Raw genomic sequence first — 18,289 nt, forward strand, 5'->3', positions numbered from 1 at the left:
TCACTTTATGCATAAGGACACTGAATATCATTTACCTTTCTGTGGTGACACAATAAAAATCCAGGCACTAAAACAAGTCTTTTTTTTTAGTCCCTAGTCTCTTCTCAGCATACCACACAGCTTCAGTGGTATAAGTGAACACTATTGAAATGCTTTCCTTGTATTTTACAACAAAAATGTTCTAACTAGAATTTATAGACTCCCAGGGTTCCTTGAATGAATTTTCAGGAGTTTTCTTTAAGACAAACATATTTTAACTTTGTGTTTTTATGTCAGGGTTCTAAAATTAATATTCAAATATTTTGACTGGTAGGAGAGATCACCATCTTATAATTTAATTCATCCACAGGGTCAGGTGGTTGCAGCATTTGTGTTTTTGTTGTTGTTGGTTCCAAGCAATAGTATTGGGGAGAATGAGGAAAAAAAATTGCCTGCTTGTGGCTCAGTGGTTGAGCATCAACCCATGTACCAAGAGGTCACTGGTTCGATTCCCGGTCAGGGTACATGCCTAAGTTGCAGGCTCTATCCCCAGGAGGGGGTGTACAGGAGGCAGCCGATCAATGTTTCTCTCTCATCCATGTTTCTATCTCTCCCTCTCCCCTCCTCTCTCTCCAAAATCAATAAAAACATCCTATCTAATAAAAGAGTAATATGCAAATTGACCACCACTCCAACACACAAGATGGCTGCCCCCATGTGGTCAAAGATGACTGCCCCCATGTGGTCAAAGATGACTGCCCCCATGTGGACACAAGATGGCCAGCAGGGGAGGGCAGTTGGGAGGGACCAGGTCTGCAAGGGAGGGCAGTTGTGGGCGATCAGGCCAGCAGGAGATGGAAGTTGGGAGGGACCAGGCCTGCAAGGGAAGGCAGTTGGGGGCAATCAAGCCTGCAGGGGAAGGCAGTTAGGAGTGACCAGGTCGGCAGAGGAGGGAAGTTGGGGGCGATCGGGCCTGCAGGGAAGGGCAGTTGGGGGTGACCAGGCCTGCAGGGGAGGGCAGTTAGGGGTGACCAGGCCAGCAGGGGAGGGCAGTTAGTGGTGACCAGGCCTGCAGGGGAGGGCAGTTAGGGGCAAACAGGCTGGCAGGGGAGCAGTTAGGCATCAATCAGGCTGGCAGGGGAGTGGTTAGGGGGTGATCAGGCTGGCAGGCAGAAGCAGTTAGGGGCAATCAGGAAGGCAGGCAGGTGAGCAGTTGGGAGCCTGCAGTCCTGGATTGTGAGAGGGATGTCCGACTGCCCATTTAGGCCCGATCCTGGGCCTAACCAGGCAGTCGGACATCCCTCGAGGTGTCCCAGATTGGAGAGGGTGCAGTCTGGGCTGAGGGACACACCTACCCACCCCCTGTGCACGAATTTCGTGCATCGGGCCTCTAGTATTAAAATAAAAGAAGGAAAAAATAGAGGGAATTTAACCCTTTGCACTCACTTGCTTTTTTCTCGATTCCTGCTACCGATGCTAACTGTGTCGAGTCACACTCAACATTCGAGTGCAAAAGGTTAATATGTAAATAGTGCATTGGAGCTAGAGGAAGGCGGGGATGATGTCTAGTGTGGCAGCTCAATAAACATTTCTCAGTAGTCTTAAAAGAAGCAATGGTCTCAAACTATGGGGTGGGCTTGTTAAAATAGATTGCTGGGTCCCAGGCCTACAGATTCTGATTTTGTAGTTTTAGGGTAGGGCCTGAGAATTTGCCTTTCTATGTCCCCAGGTGTTGCCAGTGCTGCTGGTCTGGGACCACATTTGAGGACCATTGAAATGGGAAAAGGTGATGGGAGAATTGAGTGGCACCTGGTAGAATAGTCTCATCTCAAGTCAGTCTGTGTCAAAACTTCTATTGTAGCTCTTAGGGTCATAATTGTGGTCCTAAGGGAATTATTTCCCATTTAAAGGAAGAAATTCAAGTTTGTCACATACAGCTATAGAAATGTAAAGGTTGTGACTATTTTCTTTTCTCATCTAATTATTTTTTATAATATATTTTTATTGATTGCAGAGGAAGGGAGAGGGAGAGAGATAGAAACATCAGTGATGAGAGAGAATCATTGATTGGCTGCCTCCTGCACACCCCCACTGGGGATCAAGCCCACAACCTGGGCATGTGCCTTGACCAGGAATCGAACGGTGACCTCCTGGATCATATAGATCAATGCTCAACCACTGAGCTACACTGGTCAGGCTCCTATCTAATTCTTAAACGTTAAAAAGATTAACAATTTCAATAGCAAAGTTCACTAATTTGGATTAAAGAGAGGCCAGCCTGAACTAGGGAAAAACCTAAGAAACTGAAAAAAGAAAGGAATATTGTAGATTTGATCATTTAATTATGGCTAACGAAGTGTTGCTACATAGTGGATTTGGTACTGCTTTAATCAATAATAATAATTAGCACAGTAGTTTCTTATCGTTGATTTCATGTCAGAGTCATGCACATAAGTAGAATTTTAAAAGCCCAGGGGTGCCAGTGGCCCCCTCTGAAATCAGGGCTTTTGTATCTTTAAGTTTCATAGGTGATTCTTATGCCTAAGCAAGAATCTGATTTAACACTTTAAAAGTTAATGTATGAGGACAAATATGTGATACCTTAATCAATAAAGAAATTAAAAAAATAAAATAAAAGTTAATGTATGAATGCTTTTTAAAGTGTCTCAGTTTGTCATATGTAAAAATAAAATCTTATACTTCTGTAAAGCTATTTATTTTTAAAATGATAATGCTTTTTTGATTGTTGTGAGGAATTAAACCATAAAATACATGTAAAGCACTTAGAACAGTGCCTGGATCATAGTATATGCTCAATTAAAAATTTTTTTTACTTCTAATGGAAACAAGTAGAATTAACTTATTTTGAGCTGTCTTCTTTTCTCCAACTCCACTGTCATTTTGCAGCTTTTATTTACATTTTCTTTTTGTACTCTTAAAGTTACAGTATATTTTATAACAAGTAAACATTAAATTGCAATGTCAGTAAAAATTTCTTGACATTTCAACATCTTTAAAATGAGCAATTGTATTTTATTATTTTTGACAATAGTTACATTCGTAAACATAGAGCATCTATCATGTAAGCCTGGTAACTATAATTAAATTCTTTATCGAAAAGACATTTGGGGATGTTTTCTGTGACTCATTTCCTTCATGGATTTATCTGTGTATCTATTTTTGTGTATAAGTGAGAGAGGGGACACTCAATAAATATTTGACTATAAGTACTATTTAGGAAAGGAACCTAAATCTAGTTTACAGCCATTGATCCCAGGATCACTAATAATTATAAGTAAGAAGATTGTGAATATATAAGTTAGTGTTGGTACAACACATTAGATTTATCAAATTTTCATTGCTTTCAAACACATGTTTTTATTTGATCTTTGGATCTCATGAAGATAAAGGGGATAGGTAATGATAATATATAGAAGAAACCTTTATTAATACTGTATGCATTAATGAGTAAACTTAGTGGAGGTTGGTTTTCTGAAAAGGTATGCATTTTTGGAAATCATTCCCTAACCGACTCTTCCCAAATAAACCTCAAACAAAACAAAACACTAATCTCATCCAGTCTTCCCCATCTCTATGAGTGGAACTAAGTATTCAAGCCAGAAGCCTGGCAGTTTTTGTTTTCGTCTTGTTTTATTTTTTATCTTGTTTTATTTTTTAACCTTTTAACAATAGTAGATAAATAGTAAAATGAATTTTTCCTCTACATCCATCACCCAGCTTTAGTCTTATTTTATTTAAACCAGGATTTCTCAATCTCAGTACAAGTGTCATTTGGGCTGATAATTCTTGGTTGTAAGGGGACTGTCCTGTACTGTCCTGTACCGTCCAGGACTGTCCTGGAGACATAGGATGTTTAGCAGCATCCCTGGCCTCTCTACCCACGGATGTCAGTAGCAGCTTCCCCAGTGTAACAATCAAAATGGTCTCAAAATATTGCCAAATGTCCTCTGAGGACAAAATTGCTCCCGTTTGAGAATCACTGATGTACCCTCATCCACTTCTCCCTTCTCATGTATATACCTGAAAATATATAAGATAAATCTGTTCATTGTGTTCAAGATCCACGGATCTGCTTCTATTCCTGATACCCTCTAATCTAATATTAGTCAGAATGATGTTTTTAAATTTAAAGTAGATACTATCACTTTCCTGCTTGAAAACACCTCATGGCGTCCCATTGCACTTAGGATAAACTACCAAAACTTTAATTGAATAATAAGGCTCTGAATTAACTGTCCACTGCTTATTTCTCTTGATTTTCCTGGTGCCTCACCCTTTGTACCTACCTCCCTTACTCTCATAATTGAAAGACAAAAGCAGGTAAGTGCCAACTTTATTACCTCATGTGCAAAATTATTGAAGATACTTGCAGAATTTGCTTAAATGTTATATGTTTTCAGGTGTTACGAGTGTGATGAAAAATTATCAACACATTGTCATAAGAAGGTTTTGGCTCAGATAGTTGATTTTCTCCAGAAACATGTTTCCAAAACGCAAACAAGTAAGTTAAGCAATTGCTAAAGAAATTTGTATCAAATTACACTATTTTATATTTCACATAAAGAGTTTGTAAATTCATACAGAGTGCCTTAGATTTTACAGTTACCTCTCAGTTCAGGTGCCATGCATTCTTCCATAGCTACCCTGTGTCGTATTTACGGTATGCAACCAGTAATGAGAAGCTGGTGAGTATAGTGACTAGATTCTGGGCTTTTGAGTCAGACAGTGCTGAGTCTGAGTTTTGGCTCCACTGTCTCTGTAGCTTTTACTCCTTAGTTTTCTTACTTAAAAATTAGGATAATAATTCTATCATGTGCAGCTGTTGTGAGACTTAGAGATGTTTTCTAAAGGTTTAGAAATCGTGTATGTAAAAATACTGGTTTAATGCCTGATGCATATTTACGAAATGATATCTGTTACTTGCGATGTAATTATAGTGCAGTCCTGACACTAACTACCTGGAGTTAGACAGATTAAGGGCTCAGTGCCCCCACAAGACACCCTTACTTCACACACCATTCTCAAGCTCAGGAGTTATCAAGCCACCCACATTTCTGAATAACTGGCTACAAATTCAGGGGTTTCTACTACCCTCTTAAGTTCAATAATCTACTACAATGACTCAGAGAACTCAGGAAAGTGCTAACCTTACAATTACAGTTTTATTATAGAAAAAAATAAAAAAAGCTACAAATCAGGACTAGCCACCAAAAAAAAAAAAAAATAAAAGACACATAGAGTGGGTCTGGGAAGGTCCCAAACATGTAGCTTCTGTATCTTCTTCCTGTGGAGTCAGGATGCATCATCTTCTTGACACACTGATGTGTAAGGACACAGAGTATTGTTAACCATGGAAGCTCACCAGAGCTTTGATGTCCAGAGTTTTTATTAGAATTTCATTGAATAAGCTTTTGCTATATGATTTAACTCAGTCTCCAGGACACCAACCCTCTCTAATCACAAGGTTGGCCTTTCTGGCTTGACTGGCTCCCATTCTGAGTCATTTCATTAGCATAAACTGTCTGGGCACCCACAATGAGTATAAAAGACACCTTGTTAATTTGTTAACATAAACTATCAATTACTCTAGATATCCAAGGATTTAGTGGGTACTTCTCAGGAACCTGGGGCAAAGGCAGGCAAGTTCTTTATTATATAATAGTAATGTATTACATATATGTTTTTATTGATTTCAGAGAGAAGAAAGGGGAGGGAGAGAGAGATAGAAATATCAATGATGAGAGAGAATCATCAGTTGACTGCCTCCTGCACACCCCCTCCTGGAGATGGAGCCCGTAACCTGGGCACGTTCCCTGATTGGGAATTGAACCGTGACCTCCTGGTTCATGGGTTGACACTCAACCACTGAGCAACACCAGCTGGGCGATGTATTATATATTATATACTTTGTTATATAACATATAAGCAATATATAATACATGTTACTATAAATGAAGAGTAATAGGAAAACAGTTTCTTCATTCAGAAATATTAAGTCCCTGCCACATGCTAGGTTTTATACTTTATTTGGTACTAGGGGTCCAGTGCACGAATTTGTGCACCTTGAAAGGAACTGAGGGGTGGGTCTTGGCCCATCCTCCCCACCTCCACCTGGCCCCTCCTGCTACAGTCCCCAGTGCCCTGTCTACTGGCAGCCCGGTTTCCACCGCCTCCACCGCTCCCATGCACTGACAGCGCCAGCCCTGCTCGCACCCGCTGATAGCACAGAGCAATTGGGGCCGGCACCAGCAGCGAGCAGGGCCGGCGCTGTCAGCAGGTGCAAGTGGCAGCTACTGTCCCAATCGCTCCTCAGGAGCAGGGGGAGGTGGAGAAGCCTTCAGGGGCGATCGGGGCCTGCAGCCACCGCTCACACCCGCTGATGGTGCTGAGCGTTCCGGGCCGGCGCAGGCAGCAGGTGTGAGCGCGCAGGAGCAAAGAATTTTCAGTAACCACCAGAGGCTCACCCCGATGACAGCAACCAGCGCCCTCCCTTGGTCTAGCGCCGCTGCTCACCTGTTCCACCATCCCGCTGTGGCTGATGCGCGTGGGGAGCGGGCCTGAGACAACAGTCGGACATCCCCCGAGGGCTCCCGGGCTGCCAGAGGAATGTCTGACTGCCAGCTTAGGCTCAATACCCCGGGGAGCAGGCCTAAGCTGGCAGGTGGACATCCCCCAAGGGGTCCCGGACTGCAAGAGGGCGCAGGCCAGACTGAGGGAACACCCCCCCCCACCCCCAGTGCACAAATTTTCGATCACCAGGCCTCTAGTATAAACATATAGTTGTTAGCCGTGTGTGTGTGTGTGTGTGTGTGTGTGTGTGTGTGTGTGTATGTATTAGAGGCCTGGTGCATGAATTTGTGCATGGGTGGGGTCCAGCCAGCCTAGCCAGGGGGAGGGGGGACATGGGCGGTTGGCCAGCCTGCCTGATGGTCGAACTCCTGATGGAGGGGACAATTTGCATATTAGTCTTTTATTATATAGGATATATATTAGAGGAGGAACTAGAGAAAGTAAATTCAGGTTCCTGGACAATAGAAGAAATGATTAATTTTATCACATTTATCCAACAAACATTTATTGAAATCTTATTCTGTCATTTCCAATTATGCTCAAAGCAAGAATCAGGAAAAATATGGTGTTGGTAGACATTTAATACTTCAGGAACAGAGATATGGGTCTCAGTGCTGTCTCCTGAAAACTGCACATGAAATGTATTCTGTTGGCCATAATACTATATATGGGGGTATGATGCTAAGGGTGGCAAAAGTATGATTGTAGAAATTATTTTTTCTGTATTTTTCACCTAAGAGATTCCTTGAGATTAAGAACAAAGTCAGTCTGATTCCATTTAATTTTATACATTTCTTGAATATTTATTGTTGTAAGGGATGTAAGGAAAGGAGATTGAGATAATATGGTAGAAAGCACATGGGCTTTTAGTCAAGCAGTCTGGCATTCAAATTGGACTCTTTCAATCATTGGCTATGTGATGTGGGGTAGATTATAGTTTGTCCGAGCCTCATTTTCCTTAGCACTTTTTCCCTCTTTCCCATGGGCTTCAAGAAATAGAGACTGATAAAACAGTTCCTGCCCTAAAGAAGTTTAAGATCTAAAAGAGGTGGTGAGATAAAAAATATTGATAATGTGTTGTGCACGAGGCAGCTGATCCATGTTTCTCTCATTCCCTTCCCCTCCTCTCTCAAAATAAAAATAAAAAGTCTTTTTTTAAAAAGTGATGATAATGAAAGCAGAGTATAATTTGTATTTTGAGAGATGTTTAAACAAAGTCCTTTAGATATTCAAAGAGGGATGTAACATTTAGTTGAAAGAAATTCAGAAATCTGGGATGAGTTGGCTTTCACGTTGACCTTTAAAGGATGAACTTTGGATGGGTCCAGATTAGATAAAAAGTTATTTCAGGTGTGGAAAGGACCCATGCAAGCTTTAATTGTGTTTATGGAACCATGGGTAGCACCTGAAATGATGGGAAACAGGTTCTTGAGGGAATTTGAGAGCGTGTAGAGCTTTCAAAGCTGGAGAGAGATGTAGTTCTGAATTCAAGGTTTCCAGAAGTTCTCGGGCAAAATGTGGTTATCTTGGTTTTCCAAGCTACAGGAGGATGTCTCAGGCAAGTTTGATATAACATAAGATCGCTTGGTATTCTAGAAGTAAGTTTTTTTGGATAGTAATTTTCCATATTTTTTCTTGCATGAAGCTTTAGTAATTTTTATAAAATACTTTAAAAACCAAATGTGAAAGTTGCTATTGAGGTTTGTAAGAATGCTGGATATGATTATGCAGCAATTTTAAATTATCATTGTGAAGACTAGAAATGTAAAAATGTCTATATATGTAATTTAAAAAATGAATCTATATATTGTATTTAGGTGGAAGAATAAAAATTATATTTAAATATTTTTAAAAATATTTTTCACTAAGTAAAAATAACTCTACTGAGAGGAAAGTCCATACTTGTACTTTAAACATGTTTTAAAGTTATGCAGTGCCTGAGCGAATGCCTAATATATCTAAATCAGCTTCTCTACACAGAGAATCTAGGCTGGTATCCCATCCTTCTCTTAAAAACAACTAGCTCAGTGGACCTTAGCTTTTGAGTTGGTAGCCCATTAGTCTCTTAAAATATTATTGAGGACTTAAAAGAGCTTTGGTTAGAGAGGTTATAAATCAATACTTATCGTAATAGAAATTAAAACTAAGAAAACGAAAATATTAATTCACTGAAAATTAGCAATAATTTCATGACATTTGAACACAAATAACATTTTTAAGAAATAACTATTTTTTCAAAATAATACAAATGTAATAAGTGGCATTGTTTTACATTTTTACAAATCTCTTTAATGGTTGGCTTAATAGAAAACAGCTGGATTCTCATACCTGCTTCTGCATTCAAAGTGCTATCACATGGCGTGTAGCCTCTAGAATACTGCATTGTATTATTAATTTTAAAAAAATTTTAATAGATTTCAGAGAGGAAAGGAGAGAGATAGAAACATCAGTGGTGAGAGAGAATCATTGATTGGCTGCCTCCTGCACATCCCCTACTGTGCGGGATAAAGCCTGCAACCCGGGCAAGTGCCCTTGGCCGGAATCAAACCTGGGACCCTTTAGTCCTCAGGCCGACGCTCTATCCACTGAGCCAAACCAGCTAGGGCATTGTATTATTGATATAATTGAGAATGAATGGAAGTAAAAATTTAAAAAAGCAACTAACATCATAGTCTTATAAGGTACTTTTGACCTTAAGGACCCCAAAAGGAGGATGGTGTGTCTTCAGGAGGTTGTTTTCAGATTCACTTTCAGAACTGCTGACTTAGCACATTTCTATTTTCTGTCTTCAGCCTTATTTGCCCTAAGGCTCACTCAAATCCAACTCCAAGTACACGTGCCCAATCCTTTGTCTTCTCTCCTTTCTTCTATGCAGTGTACCTTAGAATGAAATAATATAGGGTTTTGTGGTGTTTACTAGTAGCTTTCGTGTGTTTGTGTGTCTTATTTATAAAACTGTAAGTTCCTTGAGGATTGTACCCTGGCTTATATTCTTTTTGATGTGGCTAAGCAGTAAATACTTGCTGAATTGAACTAAACTAGCATGTAATCAGTTTATACTGGGGAAGTATATAAGCTTTGCATTTTTGTTCAAAATAACTGCTGAATATTAATATCAAATTATTTATTCATTCAGTTTTTTTATATACATTTGCACTTCTAGCCAATCATTGTGCTAGATATTGGAGATACAGTAGTGAATGAGACAGATTTATTTCTCAGTTCCTGCCATTATTGATCTTTTGGTCCAGTAAGGGATAGTGATACACCTGTTTAAATAGTGCTGTGAAGGAATAAGTACAGGGGGCTGTGAGAACACTTGGGAGTAGTCTCTAACCTGGACTGGAGGAACATTTTATTTAGAGGAAGACCTTTCTAAGCCAAGACCTGAAAGATATCTAGAAATCAGCTAGGCAAAGAGGCACGGGGTTATGTGTTTGAGGGAGAGGAATAGCTCTTTGATGAGGGAGCTTGATAGGTTCAGGGAATTTTATAGAGCTGCAAGGTTGAGTTTTGTGTATTAGGGAATGGTGAGAGGTGAGACTCTAAAGGTAAGTAGGAAGATATTAAAGGGCCCTGTAAGTGTAGTTTATCCTGTAGGCAGTGAGGAACCACTAATTTTAAGTGGATATATGGATGATTAGTTTTGTATTTTAGAAAAAATTTTTGTCTACAGTGTGGAGATAGATAGGAATGTCTTTGTATGTATACCTGCCCATTCATATGGCAATATCAGTTTAAGACATGATCAAATAAAGATTTCTAATGGTTAATGGAATTTTGAGAATAAACAGGTGGGGTAATTATTGTTTGGTTCCAAGGTAGAGGAGTTGTGGGGCAGCAAGTTTTTCTTTTTTAAAGATTAAACTTCTCTTCAGCTGTAGAAATGAGCAAATTACATTAATACTACATGACTGGTTTAGGTAATTGCATTAAACAGTTGAGGGAATCCCAGTGCAGGTTCCCAGAAGAATGCTTACAGCTGTGTGGATTTCACATCTGATGCTAGGATTTGCTTTAAAAAAAAAAAATCCCTCCAAACCCTCTCCTTCAAACACATACCAGAAAACTAAAAACAACCAATAAAATCCTCATCTATAACACAAAATTGAAAAAGAACAAGAAAACTTTCTTGTGAGACCCACCCAGAAATACATATTATTAAAAAGTGGATCGATATCTCTGAAAGGCTCATTTGTCACTTCGATAGTCTTGTAAATGTCATGTAAGTATTCTACAAATACTTACCAAAAACAGGAATTCCTGATGAAATAATATTGTTTAATATTGGTTTGCTGTTTGTGAACTAGACAGGTAATTGACAATCTCACATTTTTTTTCCCTAAAGCAATGAATTTGGTCCATAATTTCAATACTGGTGGGATGCCATTTTCAAAGAGCTTTAAGAGAGAATTAAATATTCCGTTAAATTCATTAAACTTATGCTTTTGGTATAAAAATAATGACTTATGTTGGTTCTTTTGGTTTTATTAAGTTTGCTGTAGCTTTTTTTTTTTAAAATATATTTTATTGATTTTTTACAGAGAGGAAGGGAGAGGGAGAGAGAGTTAGAAACATAGATCAGCTGCCTCCTGCACACCTCCCACTGGGGATGTGCCCGCAACCCAGCCACATGCCCCTGACCAGAATCAAACCCGGGACCCTTCAGTCCGCAGGCCAACGCTCTATCCACTGAGCCAAACCGGTCAAGCTCTTTTTTTTTTTTTAAATAAGAAAGTAAATGGTATATTTGGGATCTGAAACAGATCTGAAGATAAATAATGTCCTTTCACAGACAATTTGAATGTAATAACTACCTTTTTTTTTTAAAAAAAGTAATATATTTTGTTTCGCTTAAAAGTGACAGTTGTAAGACTAAGAAATATGCATTTAAAAAATAAATACTAAAAGTATTATTCCCTTTGTAAAAGGGGTTAGGAACAAAAAGATATTGGACTTTCAAAAACAACTTATTGTTACCTGTAGGGATTTAAATCTGGGGTTCCTTGTTTGAACTACAGAGCATAGAGAATTATTTGAGTGACTGTTTTCTCAGTTCTCCCCAAGATGTCCCCTTACTAGTACTCTTCTGGATACATAAGGAGAAGTTAATTGCCTACATTGGGTGCCTAGGGCATTAGGGCTTAATTCTTTTGAGGCCCATTTGAAAAGGGCTGCTATAAACTTTAATATAGCTATAAATTCACACACCAAAAATACCCAGTATATCCTGCTTTGCTTAAGAATAGTGGCTTTTTCTTTCATATATCATCACTAGAATTTCAGTAGTGTCTTAAATTATCACACATATTAACCTTAACCATTATTATACAGAAAAATAGTAGATCATAATGTTTAAGTGTACAGATTCTGAAGCCAGCCTGCTGGGGTTTGAATCTACTCTCTATTACTACTATCTGATTTCATATCTCTCTGCATTGGGGACAATTATCAGAGGAGATAATGCTCCCAAACTTTTTTTTTTTTTTTAAATAAGCAAGCAACCAAATAAGTTTACTTTTCCCATGCCTCTGGGAAACTTGGGAAGCACCAGTGTTCCCCTTCTGGTTTAACCAAAGTAATGTGCAAATATTTATACCTTTGAGAAAAGAGACATTTAATATTACTTGGCTACAAATCCACTATTGGTTATTTTCAATTTTCTCCCATGATAAGAAAAAACTGCATCTCTATGTACTTGCTCTTTTATTTCTGTAGGTTAAATTTGGGGGGATTTCTGGCCAATTTATAAACATATCTTAAATTTTACTGTTGCTAAACTACCTTCCACAAAGATAATACAAAAGGTTCAGTTGGCAAGAGCACCCTTTTTCCCTATTTAATTTGTTGACAGTTTTTAGAGGGTTTTAGATATTAATGAAGTTCTTAATGTCATTGTTGCCAGGTCCATCAATCTTTCTTTTTTGGGGGGCGGGGAGGGTGTTGTACTTTGCTGGTGCTTCATCCAGTTTTCTTGCAAGACCTGAGTATGTATAAAACCTTAGCAGGTTAATCAATTAACTAGCAGCTCTGAGTACTCAGATTATAGGCTTAAAGGTAAACTTCAGAGACATAAAAGAGCTTTAAAACTTTTACCTAGAATGCCTGAAGTTTTCTCTCAGTGTTCTTTACATTCTGGTGTCTATGTTACTTGATTACACACGTGCAGTATCTAATGACAGTGTTGGTAATATAGAGGTGAGATAGAGTAAATCCCTTTTAATAAAATAATCTTCTAACCCTGAAATTCTTTCTAATCATGTCGTGCATTCAGGTAAAACTTGAGAACAAAACAAATGATAATCAGAATTTTGTATAATTAGTCTTTTTTTGCTATTGCTGTTGCAGCTTTGTCTTATTAATTATGCTATACTTTAAAACATTTTGAAGTTCAGTCTTTGGTGCATTTGGTTCTGTGTTTATGAAGAAAGAGTCCTTAAGTGAGTAAGATTTAGAATCATTGCTAGATTGAGAAAGCTTTGTTGTCTCTCAAAACAAAATGATCAGTAATCATTCTTTAGTAGAAGTAATAAATTGCTTTTTATTAAAACATACCTGTTTGCATGTCAGATAATTGAGAAACTGATTCTCAGACATCCTAGTTTTAATCTAGAATCTTAAACTTTCAAGTTGACAGTTTCTTAGTGAGTAAATGTACATGTATGCTTAGTTTCTAAAGTTTTACTAAGATATTCTCATGCAGTTAAGGCTTACTATCTCTGTGTTGTTCACTATCTTATACTGTAGCCATAAATCCTAAGCAGTTGAGTATTTATAGGTAGTGGTTCAATGGACATTTGTTAAATCAATTGAATTTGAATGGTTACATTTTATAAATGTGCTATTTAGTAAAATGAAAAACTGGCACTTTATTTTATTTTTTTAATTTCTTTATTGATTAAGGTATTACATATGTGTCCTTAATCCCCAATTCCCCCCTCACCCCCCACTCATGCCCTCACCCCCCTGTTGTGTGTGTCCATTGGTTAGGCTTATATGCATGCATACAAGCCCTTTGATTGATCTCTCCCCCTTTCCCCACCCTCCCCTACCTTCCCTCTGAGGTTTGATGGTCTGATCGATGCTTCTCTGTCTCTGCATCTGTTTTTGTTCATAAAACTTGCACTTTAGATCAAACAAATGTAAATAGTTATTAGAAAAATTTTTATTTTCTCATTAAATTATCTGATCTATTTAATATTCAAGTTCAATAGCATAATTCATTTTGAATATGTTCTCACAGACTTATATGTAAAAGTCAACAAATAGATCCTTGCCACTTGTGTAAAGTAGCTATTTAACCATGAAGTAAACTATTTTTATTGCCACTGCCCTGTGGATATGTTCTCTCTGGCAGTGCTGTCCATATTTGGTGGCCCTGCATGGAGAGCCAGGTGGTGCTGAAAAGCATCACACAGTGAAGCGTGGATATATCTAGGTTCGACATTTGTCATCCCTTACTGCTGAAGGGAAGGGTAAAATCTGTTTTTCCATATGTTTATGCTTTTTTTTTGCCTGCAGTTTTGTCCAGATGGTCTTATGAACATTGTTTACTTTAGGATGTTATCCCAGATGTTTTGAAATCTAATGGGTAAATGTAGTACACAGATACATAAGTAATTTGCATGTTATGGTTTAAAAATGCAATATGTTTTTATAAGATTAAAATATAGTTTCTGGACGTATTTTCCCAAGTGAATAAGAAATGTGTGTTAAATATGTAATCTATTTATATATAGTTAATATAATCTATATAGTTTAGTTCCCCTAATCACTCTGTTTTTATGTTAATAAGCTAAAAATATGGCAACATTTATTAAGAATGTTAACTAAAGGAAATACTATTGAAGAGCCATATTTGTTCAGGGTTGCATATACCCAAATTTGTAAGAACGTTGCCCTACTATCTTTTATAATTCTTCTCATTGTACATAAATCACTGAAGAGAAATTAGGTGGTAAATGGCAATGAATTTATAATGAAAAGGGTACCATTATGATTGTGGGCAAATCACTTAACCTGTTGGAGACTGAGTTTCGTAAATATAAAATCCGAGAACAGCCTCGTGCCAAAAAAAATGGAGTAATGCTTGGGTTTAATTACTCTTTCATCTTAAATCTCTTACATATCACTATGAAACCATTTAGTGGCAATAGCTCTAGTGAGAGCCTGAAACCTGCTGATTTCAGCCTCCAGTTGGAATGTCAGATACAATAATGAAGAGGTGGGCTGCTCTTGTTTACCAACCCAGCCAGCTTCTTGTTTGTGTAATGCTTCCTAAGCACTGACTGGCATTTTTCACTTGCAAGTTTGAATACTGTCCGGCTTTCTCTTGCTTCCTCTTTCCTCCATGCCTGGCCTCCACATTTCAGTGACCTCCACTAATTGTACCAGCCTTTGCTGCTAAGCTCTGTGTTCTTAACACAGTGAAGAACAAGAAAGATCTCTCCTCCTGCCCTCCAGATATTACAATAAGTAATAAGAACTAAATTGAAAGAAAAATCTTTTCCATGCAATCAATTGGCTTAATGATAAAAAACATCTTAGAAGCCACCAATACATTTTTTCTCAATGAGATATTTTCACATGTTCAAAAGAAAAACCAAGAAATTATGAAAACCAGGGGAGATAAGAGATCAACCGAAGGACTTGTATGCAAGTATAAGCATAACCAATGAACACAAAACTCTGGGGGGTGAGGGCATGTATGGTAGTGGGGTTCGGGGGGGGGGGGCAATGGTAAGATATGTACACATATAATACCTTAATAAAAAAAAAGTAACCAAGTAAAAAAAAAAAGAAATTATGAAAACCACGAAGTCAATATAAAAGGCAAAACTTGTATTAGCAATTCAGAAAATCCAATTAGAAATAAGAGATAGATAAACTTGAGGGGAAAAAACTCAGAAAGTACAGGGAATGATTAAAGAGAAGAAAAAAAGTGACCTGGGCCCCTGGATCCGGGTGAGCCTGGGTCCCGGGTCCGGGCGAGGCCCTGGGCCCCTGGATCCGGGTGAGCCTGGGTCCCGGGTCCGGGCGAGGCCCTGGGCCCCTGGATCCGGGTGAGCCTGGGTCCCGGGTCCGGGCGAGGCCCTGGGCCCCTGGATCCGGGTGAGCCTGGGTCCCGGGTCCGGGCGAGGCCCTGGGCCCCTGGATCCGGGTGAGCCTGGGTCCCGGGTCCGGGCGAGGCCCTGGGCCCCTGGATCCGGGTGAGCCTGGGTCCCGGGTCCGGGCGAGGCCCTGGGCCCCTGGATCCGGGTGAGCCTGGGTCCCGGGTCCGGGCGAGGCCCTGGGCCCCTGGATCCGGGTGAGCCTGGGTCCCGGGTCCGGGGGAGGCCCTGGGCCCCTGGATCCGGGTGAGCCTGGGTCCCGGGTCCGGGGGAGGCCCTGGGCCCCTGGATCCGGGTGAGCCTGGGTCCCCGGTCCGGGCGAGGCCCTGGGCCCCTGGATCCGGGTGAGCCTGGCCCCGGGTCCGGGCGAGGCCCTGGGCCCCTGGATCCGGGTGAGCCTGGCCCTGGGTCCGGGCGAGGCCCTGGGCCCCTGGATCCGGGTGAGCCTGGGTCCCGGGTCCGGGGGAGGCCCTGGGCCCCTGGATCCGGGTGAGCCTGGGCCCCGGGTCCGGGTGAGGCCCTGGGCCCCTGGATCCGGGTGAGCCTGGGTCCCGGGTCCGGGGGAGGCCCTGGGCCCCTGGATCCGGGTGAGCCTGGGTCCCGGGTCCGGGGGAGGCCCTGGGCCCCTGGATCCGGGTGAGCCTGGCCCTGGGTCCGGGCGAGGCCCTGGGCCCCTGGATCCGGGTGAGCCTGGGCCCCGGGTCCGGGTGAGGCCCTGGGCCCCTGGATCCGGGTGAGCCTGGGCCCCGGGTCCGGGTGAGGCCTTGGGCCCCTGGATCCGGGTGAGCCTGGGCCCCGGGTCCGGGTGAGGCCCTGGGCCCCTGGATCCGGGTGAGCCTGGCCCCGGGTCCGGGTGAGGCCGTGGGCCCCTGGATCCGGGTGAGCCTGGGTCCCGGGTCCGGGTGAGGCCGTGGGCCCCTGGATCCGGGTGAGGCCACGCGACCCTGGGTCTGGGAGAGGCCACGCGCCCCTGGGTCCGGGTGAGGCCATGCGCCCCTGGGTCCGGATGAAGCTGAATCCTGGGTCTGGGCGAGGCTGTGTGCCCCTAGATCCGAGTGAGACTGGATCCCGGGTCCGGGTGAGGCCGTGGGCCCCTGGATCCAGGTGAAGCCGTGCCCCTGGATCCGGCCGAGACCAAACCAGAGGGAGTCGGACCTGCATTACCACCATTTGTCCACCATCCAGAGCTGAGGGGTCAGTGCCGACATGTACTCATAAGGAACTGGTGGACATTGATATTGGAGCTCAAAAGAACTGTTGGACCAGAAAGAAACTCACTACAGACTGATTCATTTGCCTGTCAGCATAACTATTATTGCTCGTCGCACATTCAATTCTTATAAGTATATCTCTAGTGACACATGATTTCGCTCATCTAGGGGAAATGATGAACAACATAGACTGATGAACAAGAACAGAACCAGAAACAAGGAGGCATCGATCGGACTATCGGGCCTCAGAGGGAGGATAGGGGAGGGTGGGGGGAGGGGGGAGAGATCAACCAAAGGTCTTGTGTGCATGCATATGAGCCTAACCAATGCTTAAGTTCAACAGAGGGTTGGGGCATCCATGGGGAGGGGGGTGGGATGGGAATGGGGGGATGAGGACAAATATATGACACCTTAATCAATAAAGAAATTTAAAAAAAAAAAAAAAAAAAAAAAAAAAAAAAAAAGAAAAAAAGTGAGAGCAGATAAGCAGTAGACATGAAGAATAGCTCATGAAGATTCAAATTCTGTCACAAATAATTTTTGGTGTGCGTTCTGGACTGTTTTTCACACACACAGTGCTTACCATGCCAAACTACTTTGCAAATAGCAGTTCATTTAATCCTTATGACAAGTCCATGAGAAAATGTGTTAATAACCTCACTTGATTGATACTGGAGCCCGTCTGTTGAGGCCTTATTTTTTGGGGGGTTGGGGCCAAAAGTCAAAGGTGCTAAGTCAAGCTTTGTTTGAACCAATAGCATATGTGTGACATGAGTCTGCCAGCACCAAGACTAAAGTTTCTCTTTATGGTGGTTTCTTGCTCCTGTCCTGAGAACAGGGCCACCTCCACCTCTGTTCATCTCCCGTAATGCTTCTGTACAGAGGGCAGGATGGGGAGCTCATCAGACACATGGGAGGCTACAAGTCTACTCTATTTGCTGTTTAATCTTGTAGGTTTTCATTTATATTGACTTTTTAATATTTTTATTTATTTTAGAGAGGGATAGAGAGAAACATCAATGATGAGAGAGAGTCATTGATCAGCTGCCTCCTGCATGCCCCCTACTGGGGATTGAGCCCGCAACCCAGGCATATGCCCTTGGCCAGAATCAAACCTGGGACCCTTCAGCCCGCAGGCTGACGCTCTATCCACTGAGCCAAACCGGCTAGGGCAACTTTTTATTATGTATGTTCTCTTCAACATCACACCCCTGTGGGAGAAGGAGCATTCATCTGATTATAGGGTCAAACAGCCAAGCATTTAGCAGTTAATTGGCAATGCAAGGCAGCATGTCAGTATTAGATGAGTAAAGTACTGTATATAATTGTAAAGAACTACACAATCTGAGGACTGAAAGGGATTTAAAAGAACATTCAGTTGAAACCAAAAGATTTGAG

At 41.2% G+C, this 18,289-nt stretch overlaps 1 protein-coding gene across 2 annotated transcripts in view; it reads left to right on the top strand.

The window, feature by feature from the left end:
- USP45 (ubiquitin specific peptidase 45) overlaps positions 1–18,289 on the top strand; it is a 60,080-nt gene that overhangs the window by 9,484 nt on the left and 32,307 nt on the right. For both annotated transcript variants that reach the window (XM_079780944.1, XM_079780945.1), the window contains exon 5: positions 4,401–4,501. In XM_079780944.1, coding sequence (XP_079637070.1) covers positions 4,401–4,501 — 101 coding nt within the window. The remainder of the gene's footprint in view (positions 1–4,400; positions 4,502–18,289) is intronic.

This window comes from Cnephaeus nilssonii (genome assembly GCF_951640355.1).
Source record: "Cnephaeus nilssonii genome assembly, chromosome: 9".
In the NCBI taxonomy this organism is placed as follows: Eukaryota; Metazoa; Chordata; class Mammalia; order Chiroptera; family Vespertilionidae; genus Cnephaeus; species Cnephaeus nilssonii.